The sequence below is a fragment of the Rana temporaria genome, chromosome 2 (genome assembly GCF_905171775.1).
Source record: "Rana temporaria chromosome 2, aRanTem1.1, whole genome shotgun sequence".
Taxonomy (NCBI): domain Eukaryota; kingdom Metazoa; phylum Chordata; class Amphibia; order Anura; family Ranidae; genus Rana; species Rana temporaria.
In genome coordinates this window covers 129,144,866-129,163,786 of record NC_053490.1, presented here as the reverse complement: position 1 = coordinate 129,163,786, position 18,921 = coordinate 129,144,866, and the positions used below count along the sequence as shown (strand labels likewise).

Below are 18,921 nucleotides of genomic sequence, written 5' to 3'. Positions count from 1 at the left end.
CTGGTGAGTGTTCACACCTTTGGGAGGACTGGGAGGCATGCCTGAGAGGACTGAGATGCAGCAGTCCGGGATGAACACAGAGCCAGTCTGGTGGATGGTGGTGTCACGGGCAGTGGAGCGAGGCAGCTGCAGACAGGAGTACTGGCAGTGCCTGAAGAGGTGGTACTGGGAGCAGTAGCCACAGGGAAATCTAGCACTGGGACTCTATTTTTGCTACACCATAGGGTTCTGCGGTCCCTGCCTGTAAAGGGCACCTGCTTTAGACCTAGCTGAGCCAGTGTCAGGCCTACCAAATCAATCCTAGCTTGTCTGAAAGAAAGGAAGCGATGTGCAGGAGGAGAAGAGGAATATATATACTGTGATGTATATAGAAGTCCCAACTTTGACCTTGATTATCTGGGCATCTCATAAGCTCCCCATCCATATCCAAGTTTATTTCCCCTCAGTAAAAATTCAAGAGCAAGTGCAAGGACTGTTACATCACAACACTCAGCAACTCCTACGGGGGGTACCGCTACACGCTGACAATTGTTGAATTTCATACCTGTTTATGATGTTGGGTTTGTCTTTCCTGCTGCAATTCCACAGAAATAAACATTTTTTGCTCTATAACTTAGTGAATTTTGCAATGTTTGTATATCACACGGGATGTCTAATTACCTTAGGGTGTCCGAAAATGCCTCCACGCCAAATTTAGATATAGTGTAACCACCTGGAACGAGTGCAATCCTGCCAAGGATGCTGGAAACATTAACAATTCGTCCACGGGCTCTTCTGATAAGGGGTAGTAACGTAAGAGTTACATCAATCATTCCGAGCAAATTCACCTTCAAAGGTTTTAAAAAGTCATCATTTTTCAGCCAACCAATTGGAGCAACTGGACCACTAATGCCAGCATTATTTACCAATCCCCAGAGTCCTGGAAAAATATTTTAGACAACATAAAGGACAATAAGTAAAAAAATAATAGTAATAATTATAGATAATGGCAGTAACAGTCATTTATGAATTGGCAAGTATACATTCTCATAAGAAAAAAAACAACAACAGAAGAGTGACAGCAAAAAAAGACCAAAGAGTCCATTGAGTATTTTTTTATGTTTTTGTTTGCCCCCCCCCCCCATTTTCTTTAACCTGTGTGTCCATATTCAAATGGAAGTCTGTTTTATTCTAAGTCTGGTCAGGTCTTCTTGATTGATTGTTCCTGCCTGTCTGTGAAAGAAGCTTCCAGAAGGAGAGATAACCACTGGGCTATGAATATTTATCTGACCTCCACCAATCCCTGGGAGGCTGGCTCAGAAAGTATGTGTCACGGTTGCCCACCTGACCCCCACCTCCCCTCGGCCATTGCATCCCCCTGGCTCCCAGACGCAGACCACATAACCTCCATGCTTGGTGCCAGGGAGCTGCCTCCTACTGAGGGCTTCACCCCCCCCTCCCAGTCGGACAAATTTTTGTTTTTCAGAAATTCGGATGTATCCGAATTTCCAAATTGCAATAGTACCAAATTTAAATAAATCCGAAATAACAAAAAAATTTATTTGGATGAAATTTGGATTTTGAATAGTCTTTGAATTTGAAACGTTTTCCAATTCCAATAGTTCTCATATTCAAATTCGAAAACGTTTTGAATTTGAATAATTTTCCAATTTCCAAAGAGAATAAAATTGAATAGAAAATAAACGAAAAGAATAGGAAAAAATAATAATAGCATAGAAAATAATATACCGTATTTATCGGCGTATATCGCGCACTTTTTTGCCCTGAAAATCAGGGCAAAATCGTGGGTGCGCGATATACGCCGATACCCGCTTTCCCGCGCCGAGTTTTGAATACTGCGCCGACATATACCGAGCGCAGTACACTCGGGTATAGTCAGCCAGTCTCGGCTTCTTCCGTGCTCACGTCCTGGACGTACAGGACGTGAGCGCGACAGTTGCCGAGCCTGGCCGAGTGTACTGTTCTCGGTATATGCTGGCGCAGTATTCAAAACTCGGCGCGGGAAACGAGCGGGGAGGACGCGAGGACGCCGGACCCGACGAAGAGGACACCCGAAGCCGCAGACGGACGCCGGATTCGCCGATGGACGCCGCGCAAGACACCAAAACTGTAAGTACAAAAAACTCTTTTTTTTCCACAGGAAAGGGGGCAACTTTAGGGGTGCGCGCTATACGCGGGAGCGCGCTATACCCCGATAAATACGGTAACAGAAAATAAAAGACTATATAATATAATAGAGTAAAACAGAAAAAAATAGAATAGAAAATAAAATAACAGAATAGACTAGAATATAAACAAATAGAATAACATAGAAAGAATATAACCATCTTCTGAAATTCAAATTTCAAATAGAATAAATTTGAATTGGAATACATAAGAAACAACTAGAATAGAATATAAACAAGGAATAGAATAGACTATAACAGAATAGAAAATAATATAATTAAAAAAACAATAGAATATAATATAAATAGTATAACCATTTTCCAAAATTCAAATAGAATCAATTGGAATTTGAATAGAATAGAAAATAATAGATTAGAATAGAAAATAAAAGAACAGAATAGTAAATAAAATAATAGAATGGAAAAGAATATAACAAATAGAAAAAGTATATAATATTTTTTTTTTTAAAGAATATAAACATTTCAAATTTTTAATAGAATAAATTAGAATTTCAATATAATATAATATAATATAATATAATAGAAAATAAATGAATAGAATAGAATGAACAACTAGAAAAATAATATAATTTAAAAAATAGAAAAGAATAGAAATAATTTTTTTCTCCTATTTACTCTGTATAGGCATGCCAACCAGTATAACAAAAAACCTGGCTGGGTAGGTAGCCAGACAGGTAGGACCCTGCAACTAGAACATCGTCAGAAAAGGTTCCTGTTGGTACAAAGGTCCAGAGGAAACACATAGAACTGAGGCTCTGGTGTATGTTGCTCTTCATTTTTTCCCCTGTTTCCTGTTTCTAGGTTGGAGGAGTCGTCTTTCTCAATGCCGCCCTTGAAGATGACTTGAGGAAAAAAACTGTCTACATTGAGGAGGAGGGTCGGCGTAACTTTACTTTATAGGTGAAGTTCCACTTTAAAGGGGTTGTAAAGGTTCGTTTTTTATTTTCTAAATAGGTTCCTTTAAGCAGGGATGTAGTCCCAAGGGAGGGGGCGAGCACGCAGACTGACCCCCAGCCAGAACGGCTCGGATGATGGGGGTAAGCTTACTGAGGAGGAACAGGAAGTGAGAAATTCAGACAAAGAAAAAACAAATTTAGAAGGGAAATCGAAGGAAAAGGTAAGTGAACTAACAATGCACTAGCTTAAAAGAACCTATTTAGAAAATAAAATGCAAACCTTTACAACCCCTTTAATTATACATGGCACCTGCCAATCATCAGGGAAAGTCCCAGACAGCCAAGGCTCTTGTGCAACATCACTGGATCAAGATGGGGCTCAGGTTAATATGGGGGAGGCTGCTGCACACTGAAGGTTTTTAATCCTAATGCATAGAATGCATTAGGATAAAAAAAAAACTTTCCTGCTTTAGAACCACTTATTTTATTTATTTAAATATCCATTCTAAGGGTTGCACTGTGCCAAGGTCCTGTACTGTAAGTTTGGTTTGCATATCAGTTAATGTTTAAATCTGACAGCTGGTATCTGGCTTTGCACCTGAAATGATCAGCAACCAATTATGACTTCAAATGCCCATATTATTTATGAAAATGTTACCGGTCCCAAAATATAGATTAAGGGAACCGATGATTGTAGACGTACTGATGTGATGTGATCATCTCGGCGGGTACTACAAAAATACACGAACAGGAAGACATATGACCATGCTTCTTTATGATGTGAAATGTGTTTCACTTTTACATAACAATACATACAGTTTTTTATAGTTACATGTTCATAATTGTTAACATAACAACAGTACAGATTGGACTGAAATACCTTTAAAACATAGCTACAACGATGAACATCATTATATTTTAATAAACATACATTTCCCTTTTATTCCGTGTTATAGACACTTATCTTATTTCTATGGCACACTTTAGCTGTGTCATAATGAGAGTTACACTGCATTGCTTATAAATATATACATTCTGAAGCAATTCTCTCTTTTGACCACTAGATGGCGCATCTTGCATAAATGTACAAGCAGTGTATAACCTGTCCATGTGGCTATTAATCCTATATCATTTTACCATGTGCTTCTAATATATATAACTTTGCATAAATCAGGTTGAAATATACCCATATATAACAGTCTAGTGCTTGCAATAAACAGTTGCTCCGACCAGTACAATAGTCCTAGGGTTTTTCGCTATTTTCACTGCTCTCAACACATGCTGCTCTGAAAGTCTAATCACAGCCAAACTATTGCACAAAATATACAAAAACTTTCTCCTGCAACTGCTCTAGATGTTTAGGAATCTTTCTAGTACAGTTTAGTAAGAATGAGAATGGTTTAAATTACAAACCTACAAAAATACACGAACAGGAAGACATATGACCATGCTTCTTTATGATGTGAAATGTGTTTCACTTAGTCACATGGTGCATGTGGCCTTATATAGAATCTGTTCGGGTACCCTCTCTGCCATCTACTGGTTGTTTTATAGAATAGCAGGATATCAAAAAATAACAATAAAAATAAATGAATGTAGGCTATGGGGTGCCTGTTTTGTCTTTCATGTGATACCCCAGCCCGTCACACTCTCCCCTCCTTTAGTTAATGGCTCCTGACATTACACTTAATTGTTCTCTGAACTCTATTGAGTGATTTAAGAAACCCAAACAGGTACTTGCTGCCACCACGGAGCTATGTTAACTACCTGGTATGTCATTGGAGTAGCTAGCATTGTAGGAGTTTGTACGGTGTGAACCTGACTTGGTCTGTAGGTTGGCTGACCTAGTGTATCATATGTAAAGATCTCTTTAGACTTAGTTTGCCTGGTAGATCTTCTTACAGGAGTTGAGTCTTCTCCATCAACATCATTCCCCATTAGCATATCTTGGCTCACCGGTAAGTCTTGACTTAATGGGTGTAATTCTGCAGTGTCTAGTTCCACCATGTCTGAAGCCCAAACTTGGTCGCCAACTACTGTTCCATCATTTTGTTCTTGTTCAAGATTGAGTGTGGTAGTTGTAGGATAGAACTCTGGAGCAGAAATTCTTAATGGCGGTTTCTGTACGTTTTGAGAGTTTTGTTGAGGCACAACGTGATCATGACTTTCTGTAGTCTCCGGTACATAAGAATAATACCATCTTTCACCATCGGAACCTTCCTTCTCCTGGTTCAGATCCATGCTAGTCTCTTTCCTGTTACTTGATTGTCTTTTGTTCATCGGTACTCTTGGAATGTGTCTTTCAATGGGTAGGTCATTTACTGGTAGTAACAGATTTCTGTGCAGTACTCGAATAGTCTTTTTACCACTTTCAGGCTGAATTTTGTACACAGGCCCATCTTTGATTCTTTCTACTACTTTGTGTACTGATTCTTCCCAGTATGAGCGAAGTTTACCAGGACCTCCTCTTTTAGAGAGATTTCGTACTAAGACCCGATCACCCGGTTGGAGAGGTGCTCCTTTTATCTTCTTGTCATAGTACTTCTTCCCTTTGGCAGATGATTTTTGGCTATTCTCGGATGCGATCTTGTAAGCTTCTTGCATTCTGGATGCCCATTTCTGAGAAAATGTTGGTTGACTTTCTGATTCCTTTTCCAAATTAAAATTGAGCATTAGGTCGATCGGCAAACGAGGAGATCTCCCATACAATAGAAAGAATGGTGAGTATCCAGTGGCTTCATGTCTGGTGCTATTGTATGCATGAACCATGTGTGGAAGATGTTCTTTCCAATCTGTCTTTTTCTCTTCCTCTAAGGTACGAAGCATCTGTAACAAAGTACGGTTCAGTCTCTCCACTGGGTTACCCTGTGGATGGTATGGGGTAGTTCTTGAATGAGAAATGCCTGCCAATCGTTGCAATGTCTGAAACAAGTTGTTTTCAAATTCTCTTCCTTGATCATGGTGGAGTTTCTCTGGATATCCAAAACGTGGTATGAAATCTTGAAAGATCTTTTCTGCTGCCATTTTTCCAGATTTGTTCTTAGTTGGATACGCTTGTGCAAAGCGTGTGAAATGGTCTACCATTACGAGTATATACTCATATCCTCCTTTGCTTCTCTCCAAGTGGAGGTAATCAATGGATACTAGCTCCAAGGGTGAACTGGTAGTAATCCCACCCATAGGTGCTCTTTCTGGGATATTTGGACGCTTTTGTTTGATGCAGTTACACGTCTTCAGCACATATTCATCAATGTCTCTTTGCATAAATGGCCAGTAAAACCGTTCACGTGCTAGGTGGATTACCTTGTCAGTGCCAATGTGACCCATGTCATCGTGAAGACTTCTTAAGACCAATGGTTTTAGCTTTTCTGGTAGAACTAGCTGTTTTCGGGTTCCAGAGTGTCGATATAGGATTCCTTCCTCCACTATGAGTTTGTTCCATTCGTGTATCAAACGTCTTGTTTTACTGGTCATACTCTCCTTTTCTTTGTGGTTTGGAGTCCAATTGTTCTCCTTAAGCCAGACCACTTCTCTAATGTTGGTATCGTCTTTTTGTAATGCTCTGATATTCTCCTGAGTCATTGGGCAGATTGTCCGTCCTTTCAGCAATTCTTCTGCCACAACACTTTCTGAGTGAAGAGTCAATGAGGCCACCCATGGTGCCTCTTCTTCATTGACAGCTTTGCTCCCTTGCCACATAGCTGACACAACCTCCAATGGTACAAGCTCTGTGTACTCACTCAGATTCTCAGTGAGTTCCACCGGAAATCGTGACAGTGTATCCGCGTCAGCATTCTGTTTACCTGGCCTGTACTTGATATCAAAGTGGAAATCGGCCAGCTCACCAACCCAGCGATGACCCACAGCATTCAGTTTGGCGGTACTCAAGACATATGTCAATGGGTTGTTGTCTGTATAGACTGTGAATGTTGGAGCGTAATACAGGTAATCTCTGAATTTGTCACAGATTGCCCACTTGAGAGCTAGAAACTCAAGTTTACCAGAGTGGAGATGGTAATTGCGTTCCGCTGGGGTCAATGTTCTGGAGCCAAATCCAATAACACGAAGGTGTTCTCCTTGTCGTTGGTACAGTACAGCACCTAGGCCTTCATTGGAAGCATCAGTGTGTAAGATGAAGGGTAAGTCAAAATCAGGGTATGCTAGTATTGGTGGATTGGTTAGCATGTCCACCAATCTGACTACCACAGCTTGATGTTTGGGTGTCCATTGGATCGGTGTTTTAGATGGCACTTGTGTTTTATTCCCGTCTCTCTTTGTAGGTTCCCTGCACCGGTTTTTGGTGATGGATGTAGCAGATTCTTTCTCAGTGTTCTGCAAAAGTTCATACAGTGGTTTAGCAAGTCGAGAGAAATCTTGAATGAAGGACCTGTAGTAGCTCAGGAATCCTAACAAAGTTCTGACTTCTCCAACTGTTTTTGGTTCTTTCCTTTTCAACTGCAATACCGCTTCAAGATCATTTGGGTCAATTTTTATGCCTTCTTCTGACACCATTCGCCCAAGGTATCGAATCTGTCGTTTAAAGAGTTCACACTTCTTCGGTCTAAGTTTGATACCATGCTCGCGCATTCGACTAAGCACTTGCCTAAGATCATCGACATGCTCCTGAAAAGTTTTGGAGTAGCAAAGTACGTCATCCAGGTATGGAGAACAACATTTGTCTCTGATGCCCTCTAGTACATTCTCCATGCATCTCTGAAAAGCTGCTGGGGCATTAGTTAATCCGAACGGAATGCGATTCCACTCCAGGAGTCCCCAGGGGGTGCTGAAAGCTGTCAGGTGTCTGGAGTCTTCATGCACAAAGCCTTGATGATACGCACTACCCTGGTCCAGGATTGAGAACCATGTAAATCCTCCTAAGCTATCCAGCAGATCTTGTATTCTAGGTAGTGGATGTCTATCTGGAATAGTCTTCCGGTTTAACTCCCTAAAGTCCACACATAGTCGTAGGCTTCTGTCCTTCTTCCGAACACAAACAACTGGTGACGAGTATGCGGAAGACGATTTCGTTACCCAACCTTGGTCAAGAAGGTTTTGGACATATTCTTTTACTTCCTGATATAGGGGTTTCGGTATCGAATTGTAGCGTTTCTGGACAGGAGTTTCATCTTTTAGATTTATCTTCAGTTTCAGGTTTGGAATGCTTTCTATGTCTCCCTCATCTTGAGCAAAGACATCTGATTCGTCATATAACATTTGTCTCGCTATCTCTTGTTCTTCTTCTGAGAGATTATCCAAATTGACAGGTGGGTGCCACTTAACAAATTCGTTAGTGGGTAGCTGATTTTCAGCGTTCACTTGATTCAACTGGTTTACATGAAACATTCTTTTCTTCTGGTCAATTCCCTTTTCATCGCCTTTATTTGGAGAAAACGGTAGAATCTCAGCTGCTGGAGAAATGGTACCCAATACTGTTCTGGGCGGAAGGTAGATATCATGTTCAGCACGGTTTAGTATGGGTATCTTCACTAGTTTAGAGAAACCGTTTGGTACATCTACCACTGAAGGAAATAGTTCAAGTCCTTCTTCAACTGGATATTCTGGAAGTGGTTCAAATGGCATGATTCCTCCTTTCGGCCATGCTCTAATTCTGCATTTGACTTCACCAAGCTCGCCTCCTTTGATCTGGAGTCCTTTCTTCCCCACTTTGACCACACGACTATTGGATATTTCTCCTGGGTCAGTTGCTTGACTGACAGCATTGACAATGTTATTCGCTACACTCTGTCTTACTTTCATGGCTTCACTTAGCAAGATAGTCAGGTTTTGGGTGCTGTTTGATCGGTCACGGTTTTCTCTAATCAATTCTTCGATAACATTAAATCCAAGAAGTGGATTGTCGTTACAGCAGTCGCTCACCAGTATTGGCACATGGATGGCTGAGTTTCCATGTCCACTACTTTCGAATTCCAGGAGGACTTCAATCCATCCAATGAATGGAATGATAGAACCATTTGCAGCTGTAATGGATAAGTTGTCGTCACAAAGTAAATCTTGTATGTGTCTAATAGAGACACCGGGTAGGAACTTTTCTAACCATGCCTTCCCGACAATGCTGACCTGAGCTCCTGTGTCCATCAACATGTCAACCGGAACACCATTCATCCGACAAGACAATAGGCATTTTCCTCCAATTAATTGTGCTACGCGTTGTTTGGAGCATCCATTCTCTTTTGGGAGTGTTCTAGTTGACCGGTGGGTGAATACCCTATTTACCTTAGCATGGGGCAGATTATTTGAGGTGGTCACTGGTTGTCCCTTTCCCGGTGACCGTCTGTCGTTTCCGACTGCCTTCTTTTCTTCAAGCAATCAACTGCTCTGTGTCCTGTCCAACCACAGTAGAAACAATGGTAGCAGTTCTGACTCTCTCGTTTGATGCAATCATCACACCTGGGCTTGCAGTGAGCTGTATCTGGAACTTGAACATTGGTTAGTGGCTTAGTCATTCGGTTTTCAACAACAGGAGTTTGCTTCATCATCTTCTCCAGGTTCTTCGTGAGAGCCGAAACCTGTGTTGTTAGTTCCATTAGTGCAGTGTGATTTGCTCTAGCATCTCCCTCAACTCTCTTTTGCACTGTTTCTTTTTCACTATTCCCTGGTGTCTGTGACGAATGAACAGTAAGATGTTTATGTTTAGGTGCACTGTTTAAGCGTCTCTGCCTTTCTGTTTCTTCATCAACTGATCTGGTGACCTGCTCTATGACAAAGTCATCAGTTACTGTCAAATCAGACACGTAAGGCTTGATATCTCGTCTGACATTAGAATTTTTCTCATTTAGTCCCTGATACAGTGTATGAAGGAATACGCCTTGCACTAGTTTTTTGTCATAGTTAAACTCTAGCCTATCATGTTGTGATGTAGACAGAATTTTTTGTTTTAACCCTGCTAGCCTGTAAACAAATTGTTGTGCTGTCTCTTTTTCTTGCTGTGTAGCATTGCTAAGTTCCTGAAATAACTCAGTACCACTTCGTTCTCTCATATGTGACCTCAAAAACTTTTTCAATTCAACAACAGTAAGATCCTCTTTGTCAGTCAACATATCTTTAAAATGACCAGGTTTGATTATCCTCAACACTGTGCGTATAATTTCAGATTCAAGGAATTTTTCACTTAGACCCTCGTCAATCTGACGGCACACGCTACTGTAACTCATGTCCGAACCATGATCTGAAATTACACCACCATGCATTTTGAATTCCCTACGTGGCAATAAAGCAACAACATCAGTTAATCTCACCACCTCCGATCCCTGTTCAGTCCTTGCAGTCCCACTACTCATTTCTTTAGCAGTGGTTGCAAAGTTCACAGTTGGTGTACTTTCCTTATTGAGTTTTAGTTCATTGATCTTGTCTTGGATGATGAGCAGGTAAGACATGCCTTGATCTTCTAACTTCGCCAGCTGATCACTTCTCATGTAGTCTTCAATAAATTCAACGAATTCCATTTCGTTTGCACCAGTCACTGATGGAACGTCCACGTCTCTTTCATCATCCAGCGTAATAGCGAGGCTATACAGCTGTTCTTTACTCAGCAGATGAATTTGTTTCCGGATATCCCACATCAGCGCACGACGAGGGGACGCCATCTCTGTTGCACTCTGACAACTTGCACTCACACGGCAGACGACACTTGCGACTCTCCTTGTAGCTCTGCAGTCGACTCACGCTCGTCTCGCGTTTCCCTCTCACTGGTACACAACGAATCCCGGACGAGCCCCCAAAATGTTACCGGTCCCAAAATATAGATTAAGGGAACCGATGATTGTAGACGTACTGATGTGATGTGATCATCTCGGTGGGTACTACAAAAATACTCGAACAGGAAGACATATGACCATGCTTCTTTATGATGTGAAATGTGTTTCACTTTTACATAACAATACATACAGTTTTTTATAGTTACATGTTCATAATTGTTAACATAACAACAGTACCGATTGGACTGAAATACCTTTAAAACATAGCTACAACGATGAACATCATTATATTTTAATAAACATACATTTCCCTTTTATTCCGTGTTATAGACACTTATCTTATCTCTATGGCACACTTTAGCTGTGTCATAATGAGAGTTACACTGCATTGCTTATAAATATATACATTCTGAAGCAATTCTCTCTTTTGACCACTAGATGGCGCATCTTGCATAAATGTACAAGCAGTGTATAACCTGTCCATGTGGCTATTAATCCTATATCATTTTACCATGTGCTTCTAATATATATAACTTTGCATAAATCAGGTTGAAATATACCCATATATAACAGTCTAGTGCTTGCAATAAACAGTTGCTCCGACCAGTACAATAGTCCTAGGGTTTTTCGCTATTTTCACTGCTCTCAACACATGCTGCTCTGAAAGTCTAATCACAGCCAAACTATTGCACAAAATATACTAAAACTTTCTCCTGCAACTGCTCTAGATGTTTAGGAATCTTTCTAGTACAGTTTAGTAAGAATGAGAATGGTTTAAATTACAAACCTACAAAAATACACGAACAGGAAGACATATGACCATGCTTCTTTATGATGTGAAATGTGTTTCACTTAGTCACATGGTGCATGTGGCCTTATATAGACTCTGTTCGGGTACCCTCTCTGCCATCTACTGGTTGTTTTATAGAATAGCAGGATATCAAAAAATAACAATAAAAATAAATGAATGTAGGCTATGGGGTGCCTGTTTTGTCTTTCATGTGATACCCCAGCCCGTCACAGAAACCTGAATGAGTATGATCATCAGTGATCTGAATCAAATCCTTATCTGACAATGTTACTGTATTTCCTTCACCCTAGGTTCAATAGAGCATGGTATAATAGGGTATGTTACACTTCCGTAGCTACAGTCAACAATACCAGCCTAGTAGGGCCATGCTGTAATGTGAATGTTTTTGTTTTTCCCAGTTTTTGCAGCATGGAGAGATCATTGTTCTGGGATCTCCTGTCCGCAGTTAGCTGCTAATATTACAGCGTTATATACAATTATGTATTAGCACTTCCTGTCCCTCTGAGAGACTGGGTGAGAAACCCCAGAAGGAGGAGGGGGCTAGAGAACACACCACATGTCCACATACACATTACTGCAACATTGTATTTTTACCCAGATCAGAAGCAGAGACCATTAGGCAATCGTTCTTGTGTTCTGGCTGTTTAACTGTAGCTGCCCATAATTTGGTGATTTGAATCCTAGTAACAGACAAGTCTATTGTTATTATCTCACATGCACAGTGCCAGATAGCTAGGTCGGAGCTACTGTATATATGTAGTCGTCACGTTCCAATATATTGGTAGGTGTTATTTTAGTTAACCCTATCCCTTCTGGTCTTTGTTTCTTTAACTAGTTGTAGCCTAGGGCTCGATAATGAGAATAAGCTAGAGCCAGGTTAGGCATCTGATGACCACTTCTGGTGGTTCAAGTTCTGGTTGCAGCTCAGATTAGAAACGAATAGGGAGGGACTATCTTTGTATCTGGATTTTGCAAAGGCATTTGATACAGTTCCCCAAAAACGTTTACTGTACAAACTAAGGTCTGTCGGAATGGACCATAGGGTGATTACCTGGATTGAAAACTGGCTACAGGGGCGAGTCTAAAGGGTGGTGATAAATGGTGAGTACTCAGAATGGTCTGGTGTGGAAAGTGGGTTCCCCCAAGGATCTGTCCTGGGACCAATCCTGTTTAATGTATTCATAAACGATCTAGAGGATGGGATTAACAGCTCAATCTCAGTATTTGCAGACATTACAAAGTTCAGCAGGGCAATAACTTCTACGTGGGATGTGGAAACCTAGCAAGAAGACCTAAACAAATTAATGGGGTGGGCAACTACATGGCAAATGAGGTTTAATGTTGAAAAATGTAAGGTAATGCATTTGGGTGCCAAGAATATGAACGCAAGTTACTTGCTAGGGGGGGACCTCTGGGGGAATCTAGGATGAAAAAGGACCTTGGGGTCCTAGTATGACATGCAATGCCAGGCTGTGGCAAGCAAAGCCAACAAAATATTAGCATGCATTAAAAAGGGGATTCACTCCAGAGATAAATTTATAATTCTCCCCCTGTACAAGGCTCTAGTCACATGTAGCCCTGCTCTTCCTCTATAAGTGTGCAAAGTTTGTTGTCCAGGGGACCTACGGCCCTTCTATATACTCCCTTGTTAAACGTCTAGTCATGGACACAGTGAGGCATGGGCATAGTGAGGCATGGACACAGTGAGGCAAAGTGAGGCACAGTGAGGCATGCAGATGGACACCCTAGGCTTTTACTCGAGTCAATACGTTTTCCCATTTTTTTGTGGTAAAATTAGGTGCCTCTGCTTATATTCGGGTCGGCTTATAGTCGAGTATATACGGTACCTTGTTTATATAACTGATTAATATCTCAAGAAGGTACTGTCCTGGGTGGAGGCACTTTATTACCTATAAGTTTAGTAGAATACCCTTTTTTGGAAGGGTAATTTTATTGAAAGCCCCCCTTCAAAAGAGGGCCACATTTGTATTGGTTATAAACATTTTCACTCTCAGGAGGTTTGATATATTCTCTTTGGTTTTCCTGTGCATAATTGAGATATGTAGCCCTAGTTCACATTAGTATACAACAAATTTATCTTAGTTTCTTGCAGCTAAAAGATATGCAATTCTTAGTGCATTGTAGTTGGTCTAGAAAGACAGTGGCTAAGTTTCTCCTACCCAAGGCTGCCTCTGATGCTGCTTGAAATACCTTTAACAAACTCCATAATTATTATAGGCCGAACCCCGTGCATTCAGACAACTGTTTTATGTAAATTTACATAACGGACAAACCAACGGTCTTACCTCTGTCTCCAACAATTTGAGATACCCACTGCCCAGCAGAATTTACACTCTGGCTGTTTGACACATCCAATATTACTGTCTGTAGTCTGCTAGAGGACTCTTTCTTCAGATTTGCAGCCCCAGTCTCCGTCAGACAGGCAGCCAGAACCCATATTCCACGTTTGTCCAGCTGCTTAGCCAGCAGGTTCCCGAACCCAGAGTCACATCCAGTGATAAATACATATTTATCTGTTAGATTGTCCAGGATTTGACTTTGTCTGTACCATCTGTACAAGAGCAGCAGCGCCAACACTGCCAGTAGGAGGAGCCACATGCTGGTAGCAGTAATATTTACTACTACTGAACCTGTTGAGAGAATTATGTTAATAGAAGGCATATTTAGAAATGTTGAATAATGTATGTTGGTTAGTACCTTGTAAAATACAAAGGGCCAGATTCTTGTAGAATCTGCGGCGGCGTAGCGTAAGCCATTTACACTACGCCGCCGCAACTTACTGGAGCAAGTGCCGTATTCTCCAAGCACTTGCTCCATAATTTGCGTTAGCATAGTGTAATTGGCCCGGCGTAAGGCCGCGTAATTCAAAGGGGGCGGCTTGTATTTAAATTAAGCGCGCCCCCGCGCCGATCGAACTGCGCATGCGCCGGGCTTAAAATAGACCAGTGCGCATGCTCCAGTTCTCGACGGAAAACGTCAATGACGCCAACGTGGGCATCATTGACGTACAGTCGTATTCGCGGACGACTTAGGAAAACAACGTAACCGACGGAACAAGCCGACGCTGACCCGACGCCATACTTAACATGGCATACGACGGACCTACGTAAACTTGCCCCTCATATTAGCAGGGGCAAGTTTACGCTTACGTAAACGTTGTAAATTCTCTGCGTCGTTCGCGCATACGTTCGGGAATCGTCGTAAATTGCTAATTTACATAAGCGACGGGGAAAACGACGTCGACGACACCTAGCGGCGGGAAAAAAAATGCATTTAAGATCTGACAGCGTAAGAGCCTTACGCTTGTCAGATCTAAGGGATATCTATGCGTAACTGATTCTAAGAATCTGTTGCATAGATAGGCCGAGCCAGATGAGGACTTACAACGGCGCAAATGGAATTGCGCCGTCGTAACGCCTTTGAGAATCTGGCCCAAAGCTTCTAAAAATAGAAGTGAAGAGCAACTAGTCTGCTTTAATTTTCCAACCTGCAACCCCCTATATTCTTTACTTCCATATTCCAGAGTTATTGTACTGCAAGAAATTTCAAGTCCTGGTCTTTTCCTTTAAATAAGCAATTTGCAGTGTGTCAGGAGCCATGATTATTCTTACAAAGCATTTCAAATCTAAGCAGCTGTTAATTTACTCAGTTAAAGGGCTCCTACTAAAACTAATTTTCTCAGCGCTACTATGCTTTAAAAAGGGCATCTAGCCACAGTTTTTTTAACCAGTCAGTGGCCCAATACAGGAGATTTTCCCACAATTCATGTACAGGTGACAACAATGTCACCAGAACAGGAAGTGAGAGATATATTTCTAATACAGACACAATGGTAATACAAATTATTAGTAGGGTTCACTTTAAAAAAAAGTAACTAGGCTATTTCCTCTCATTTATTGCACCTACCTGCTTATTGAATATCTACTCCTATTTCCAATAGGTGTCATCTATAATCATACAGTATATACAGTTTTCGCACTCCTAATTGGCAGGGAAATTGGAAACCAGCCATAGATGCAGCGATTTTCTTTTCTGCAAGCAATGCTGAGCCATTGGGGTTGATTTACTAAAGGGAAAAAGACTGTGCACTTTGCAAAGTGCAGCTACCCCAGAGCTTAGTAAATGAGCAGAAACTCTGCTGACTTCCATCATCCAATCATGTGCAATCAAAAATACAGTTTTTTTTCCCTTGCACATGATTGGGTACTCTTTGCAAAGTGAAGCCTTACCTCATTTACTAAGCACTGGAGCAACTGCACTTGTTTATTTGCCATTAGTAAATCAACCCCATTGTGTTCTTCCAGCAGGGGGATGCAAGGGTAACACAATGATTACTGCTAGTAGCTAAAGCTGTATGGTGCAGCTCTGTATAGAAACCAATCAGCTTCCAGGTTTTATGATTAAAGCTTAATTGAACAAGCTGAAGTTAGAAGCCGATTGGCTACCATGCACAGCTGTACCAGATTCTGAGTGCTCCAGTTTTAATAAATCTCCCCCACTGTTTTCTTTGTTAAAACTTCCAACACACCATTCAACTCCAGTTTGCCAAAGGTAAATCTTAATCTTAGACCCCATACATACTATTAGATTTTCTGCAGTTTGTGGTCTTCAGATTTACCAAAACTATATCATATGAGGTCAAACCTTAAAAGTTTCAATTTGTATGTGTAGCTTCTGTGTACTTTCGTACAGGTGCTATATTCCAATTTAGTGGGAGAATGAGAGAGTTATGTTGCTCTCATTCTTGGATTTGACAAATTTGACTGTCGCCAAATCTGGATTGTCCTGTGGGTCAGTCTGTGCCCCAGAGATGCAATCTCATTTCTGGGCGGCAGGTGGCGCCAGAGGGGTCCAGGCGGAGCCGCTTCTTCCCAGCAGCCAATTAGAGGAGTTTTCCCTCGTGGGGCATGTTGGGGAGGGCTATTTCTGTGGCAGAGGCCGTTGTTCGGGGTTCTTTGCGGGTTCCTGGTTCCAGGTGCGGCACCCACCTTTAGGGTGTGCGCACATCACGGGCCCCACCACTATGGCCTACCAGGCCGAGGTCGCGTGCTTCGTGGAGTTCCTGACTCTTGGCTCTCATAGCCCAGAGCAACCGATGCTGCAAAGGGGCCCCAGTGACTTACTGGGTCCCCACTTCTATTGAGAAGATCCTAGCTGGGTGCTGTTCGGTGGGGGATCGGTCTGAGGAGAACCCGGAGGCAGGTGATCCAACAAGGTTTGAACTAACCATCGGGGATCTGGGTGACCGGACACTGACAGGTCACATTTAAACTGTCAGTCGGTGACCCCAAGAGACATACTGGGAGGATTCGCTCTATCATTCACAATTTCAGCACTAGGCCTGTGGCAGAGGTCTCATCTAACATCTTAATTTAATAAGAGCCAAGTCGGTGGCAGAGACTTGTTCCTTCCAGAAGCTTTAAGTGGCGCTCTGGCTGCCAGGCCTGTGAGAGAGGTCTGTCCAGGGGCACTTCACCCACTCCGGCTGGAGTGGCGATGCATACAAATACCATTGCTAAAAGGGGCAGGACTGCCTTTACTATCCATAGCCTGATACTGTGAAGTTGCTCTTCCTTCACCAACCTATCCTGTCTACCTCGAGTTTACATGTTGGTCGTGTTTGACCGGGAAAATAAAGCATTTGAAAACGTCAAAACACCAGTGTGGACATTCTGTTACTGCTCTCAACACTACCATCACCCCTAGACACAGTGAAGAGGTAACTTAAATACGCTGATCCCAAATCTAATCAGCGGCTCCTCCAGGGGTAGCGCTACATATGCAATCAGGCAGGCCCTTGCACTACATGGTTTTGGTAAATCTGAAGACAAAAATCTGCAGAAAATCTAAAAGTGTGGTCGGAAATGGTGGTGGCTCGTAGTCATGGCGTTTGGCTAGGTCAGTGGAGGCCTTGAACAGAACCAGTATAAAAGTGAATAAGGAGGTTTCTAGATTTGTGGTGAGGAATGGTGGTTTGTTTGTTTGGCATCGGGAGCTAGAGGTGAACACCTGGCATTATTTGCATGGTAACGGTATTCATTTAAATGCTGATGGGGTAGACTTATAGTGTTTGGGACTGCAGGAGGGCATTCAGAGGGCCCTTCGGGTGTGGAAGACCGCAAAAACATATAAGGTCATGTTTGTGTGGTGGGTGCAAGGTCCTTGTAGGTTACTGTAGGCACAAAAAAGGTACTTTGTAGGGATCCATCTGAGGTATGGCTCCCAGTTGTTCTAATGAAGGTATCTGCAGCTGGTTGTCTCTGAGCTGGTGGAGTTGCAGCTGGAGGCCTGTTTTAAGTAGGTCGCAGGTACTTTCTTTTGATGCCTACTAGGACCTTGAGGCTCCAGGTATACTGTATTTACATTGTTACATTTTAACATGTTATTTATTAATTTGGTTAATAAAAGGCTGCTTTGGCCATTTACTCCAGCTTGTTTTCCAAGTGGTTACTGAAATGGTGGAAGGTGAGATATAGGTCAGAGTGGAATGGGAAAGCCATCTTTAGTACCCTAGTCAAGGGAGCCCCAGAGTAAAAGTAGAAAAAAACATGAACGAAGGGCCGGCATAACAGGGGTTAAAGGGGTTTGTAGCTAGGATTCTATTAGTTTGTAAAAAAAAAAGTTTTGAGAGATCTACGTGATTGGTCATAAGTTGGGAGTGGGTGAAGCTGTAGGGGGGTGGTTAGACAGGGTGTGGCAGGGGAGCTTCAGTTGGAAGGAAGATTAGCCAGGGAAAACTTCCCACCTGCCCGCCCCTTGTGTATTACCTCTTTTCTTGTGGGTGGTTTTAATTATCTGGTTGTTGGGTGCTTGTTGTCATGCAGCCAATGGGTGCAAGGTCCTTGTAGGTTACTGTAGGCACAAAAAAAGGTACTTTATAGGTACAGCTTTCCGGTTGTTCTAATGGAGGTATCTCTGGCTGGTTGTCTCCGAGCCAGTGGTGTTGCAGCTGGAGGTCTGTTTTAAGTAGGTTGCAGGTACTTTTATTGATGCATACAAGGACCTTGAGTCTCCAGGTATACTGTATTTACATTGTTACATTTTGAAATGTTATTTATTAATTTGGTTAATAAAAGGCTGCTTTGTCCATCAACTCCAGCTTGTTGTCCGAGTGGTTACTGAAATGGTGGAGGGTGAGGTATTGGCACGGGACAAGCCATATTCAGTACCCTAGTCAAGGATAAGTTAACTTTAAAAAAATAAAAATAAATAGATGCACTTTTTTTTGCAGGCGCTCAGCCACGTTTAGAAAAATAAAAAAAATTGTGACAGCTACTTGGGGGGGGGGGGGG

General features: G+C 42.0%; 1 protein-coding gene across 3 annotated transcripts in view; it reads right to left on the bottom strand.

The window, feature by feature from the left end:
• The window catches only part of LOC120929492 (17-beta-hydroxysteroid dehydrogenase type 6-like), a 65,148-nt gene that overhangs the window by 16,633 nt on the left and 29,594 nt on the right, over nucleotides 1–18,921 (bottom strand). For all 3 annotated transcript variants that reach the window (XM_040340973.1, XM_040340974.1, XM_040340975.1), the window contains 2 exons: nucleotides 13,915–14,259; nucleotides 661–919 (listed from right to left, as the gene is read on the bottom strand). In XM_040340973.1, the coding sequence (XP_040196907.1) occupies nucleotides 661–919; nucleotides 13,915–14,227 (572 nt within the window). In that variant the 5' untranslated portion in view covers nucleotides 14,228–14,259. The remainder of the gene's footprint in view (nucleotides 1–660; nucleotides 920–13,914; nucleotides 14,260–18,921) is intronic.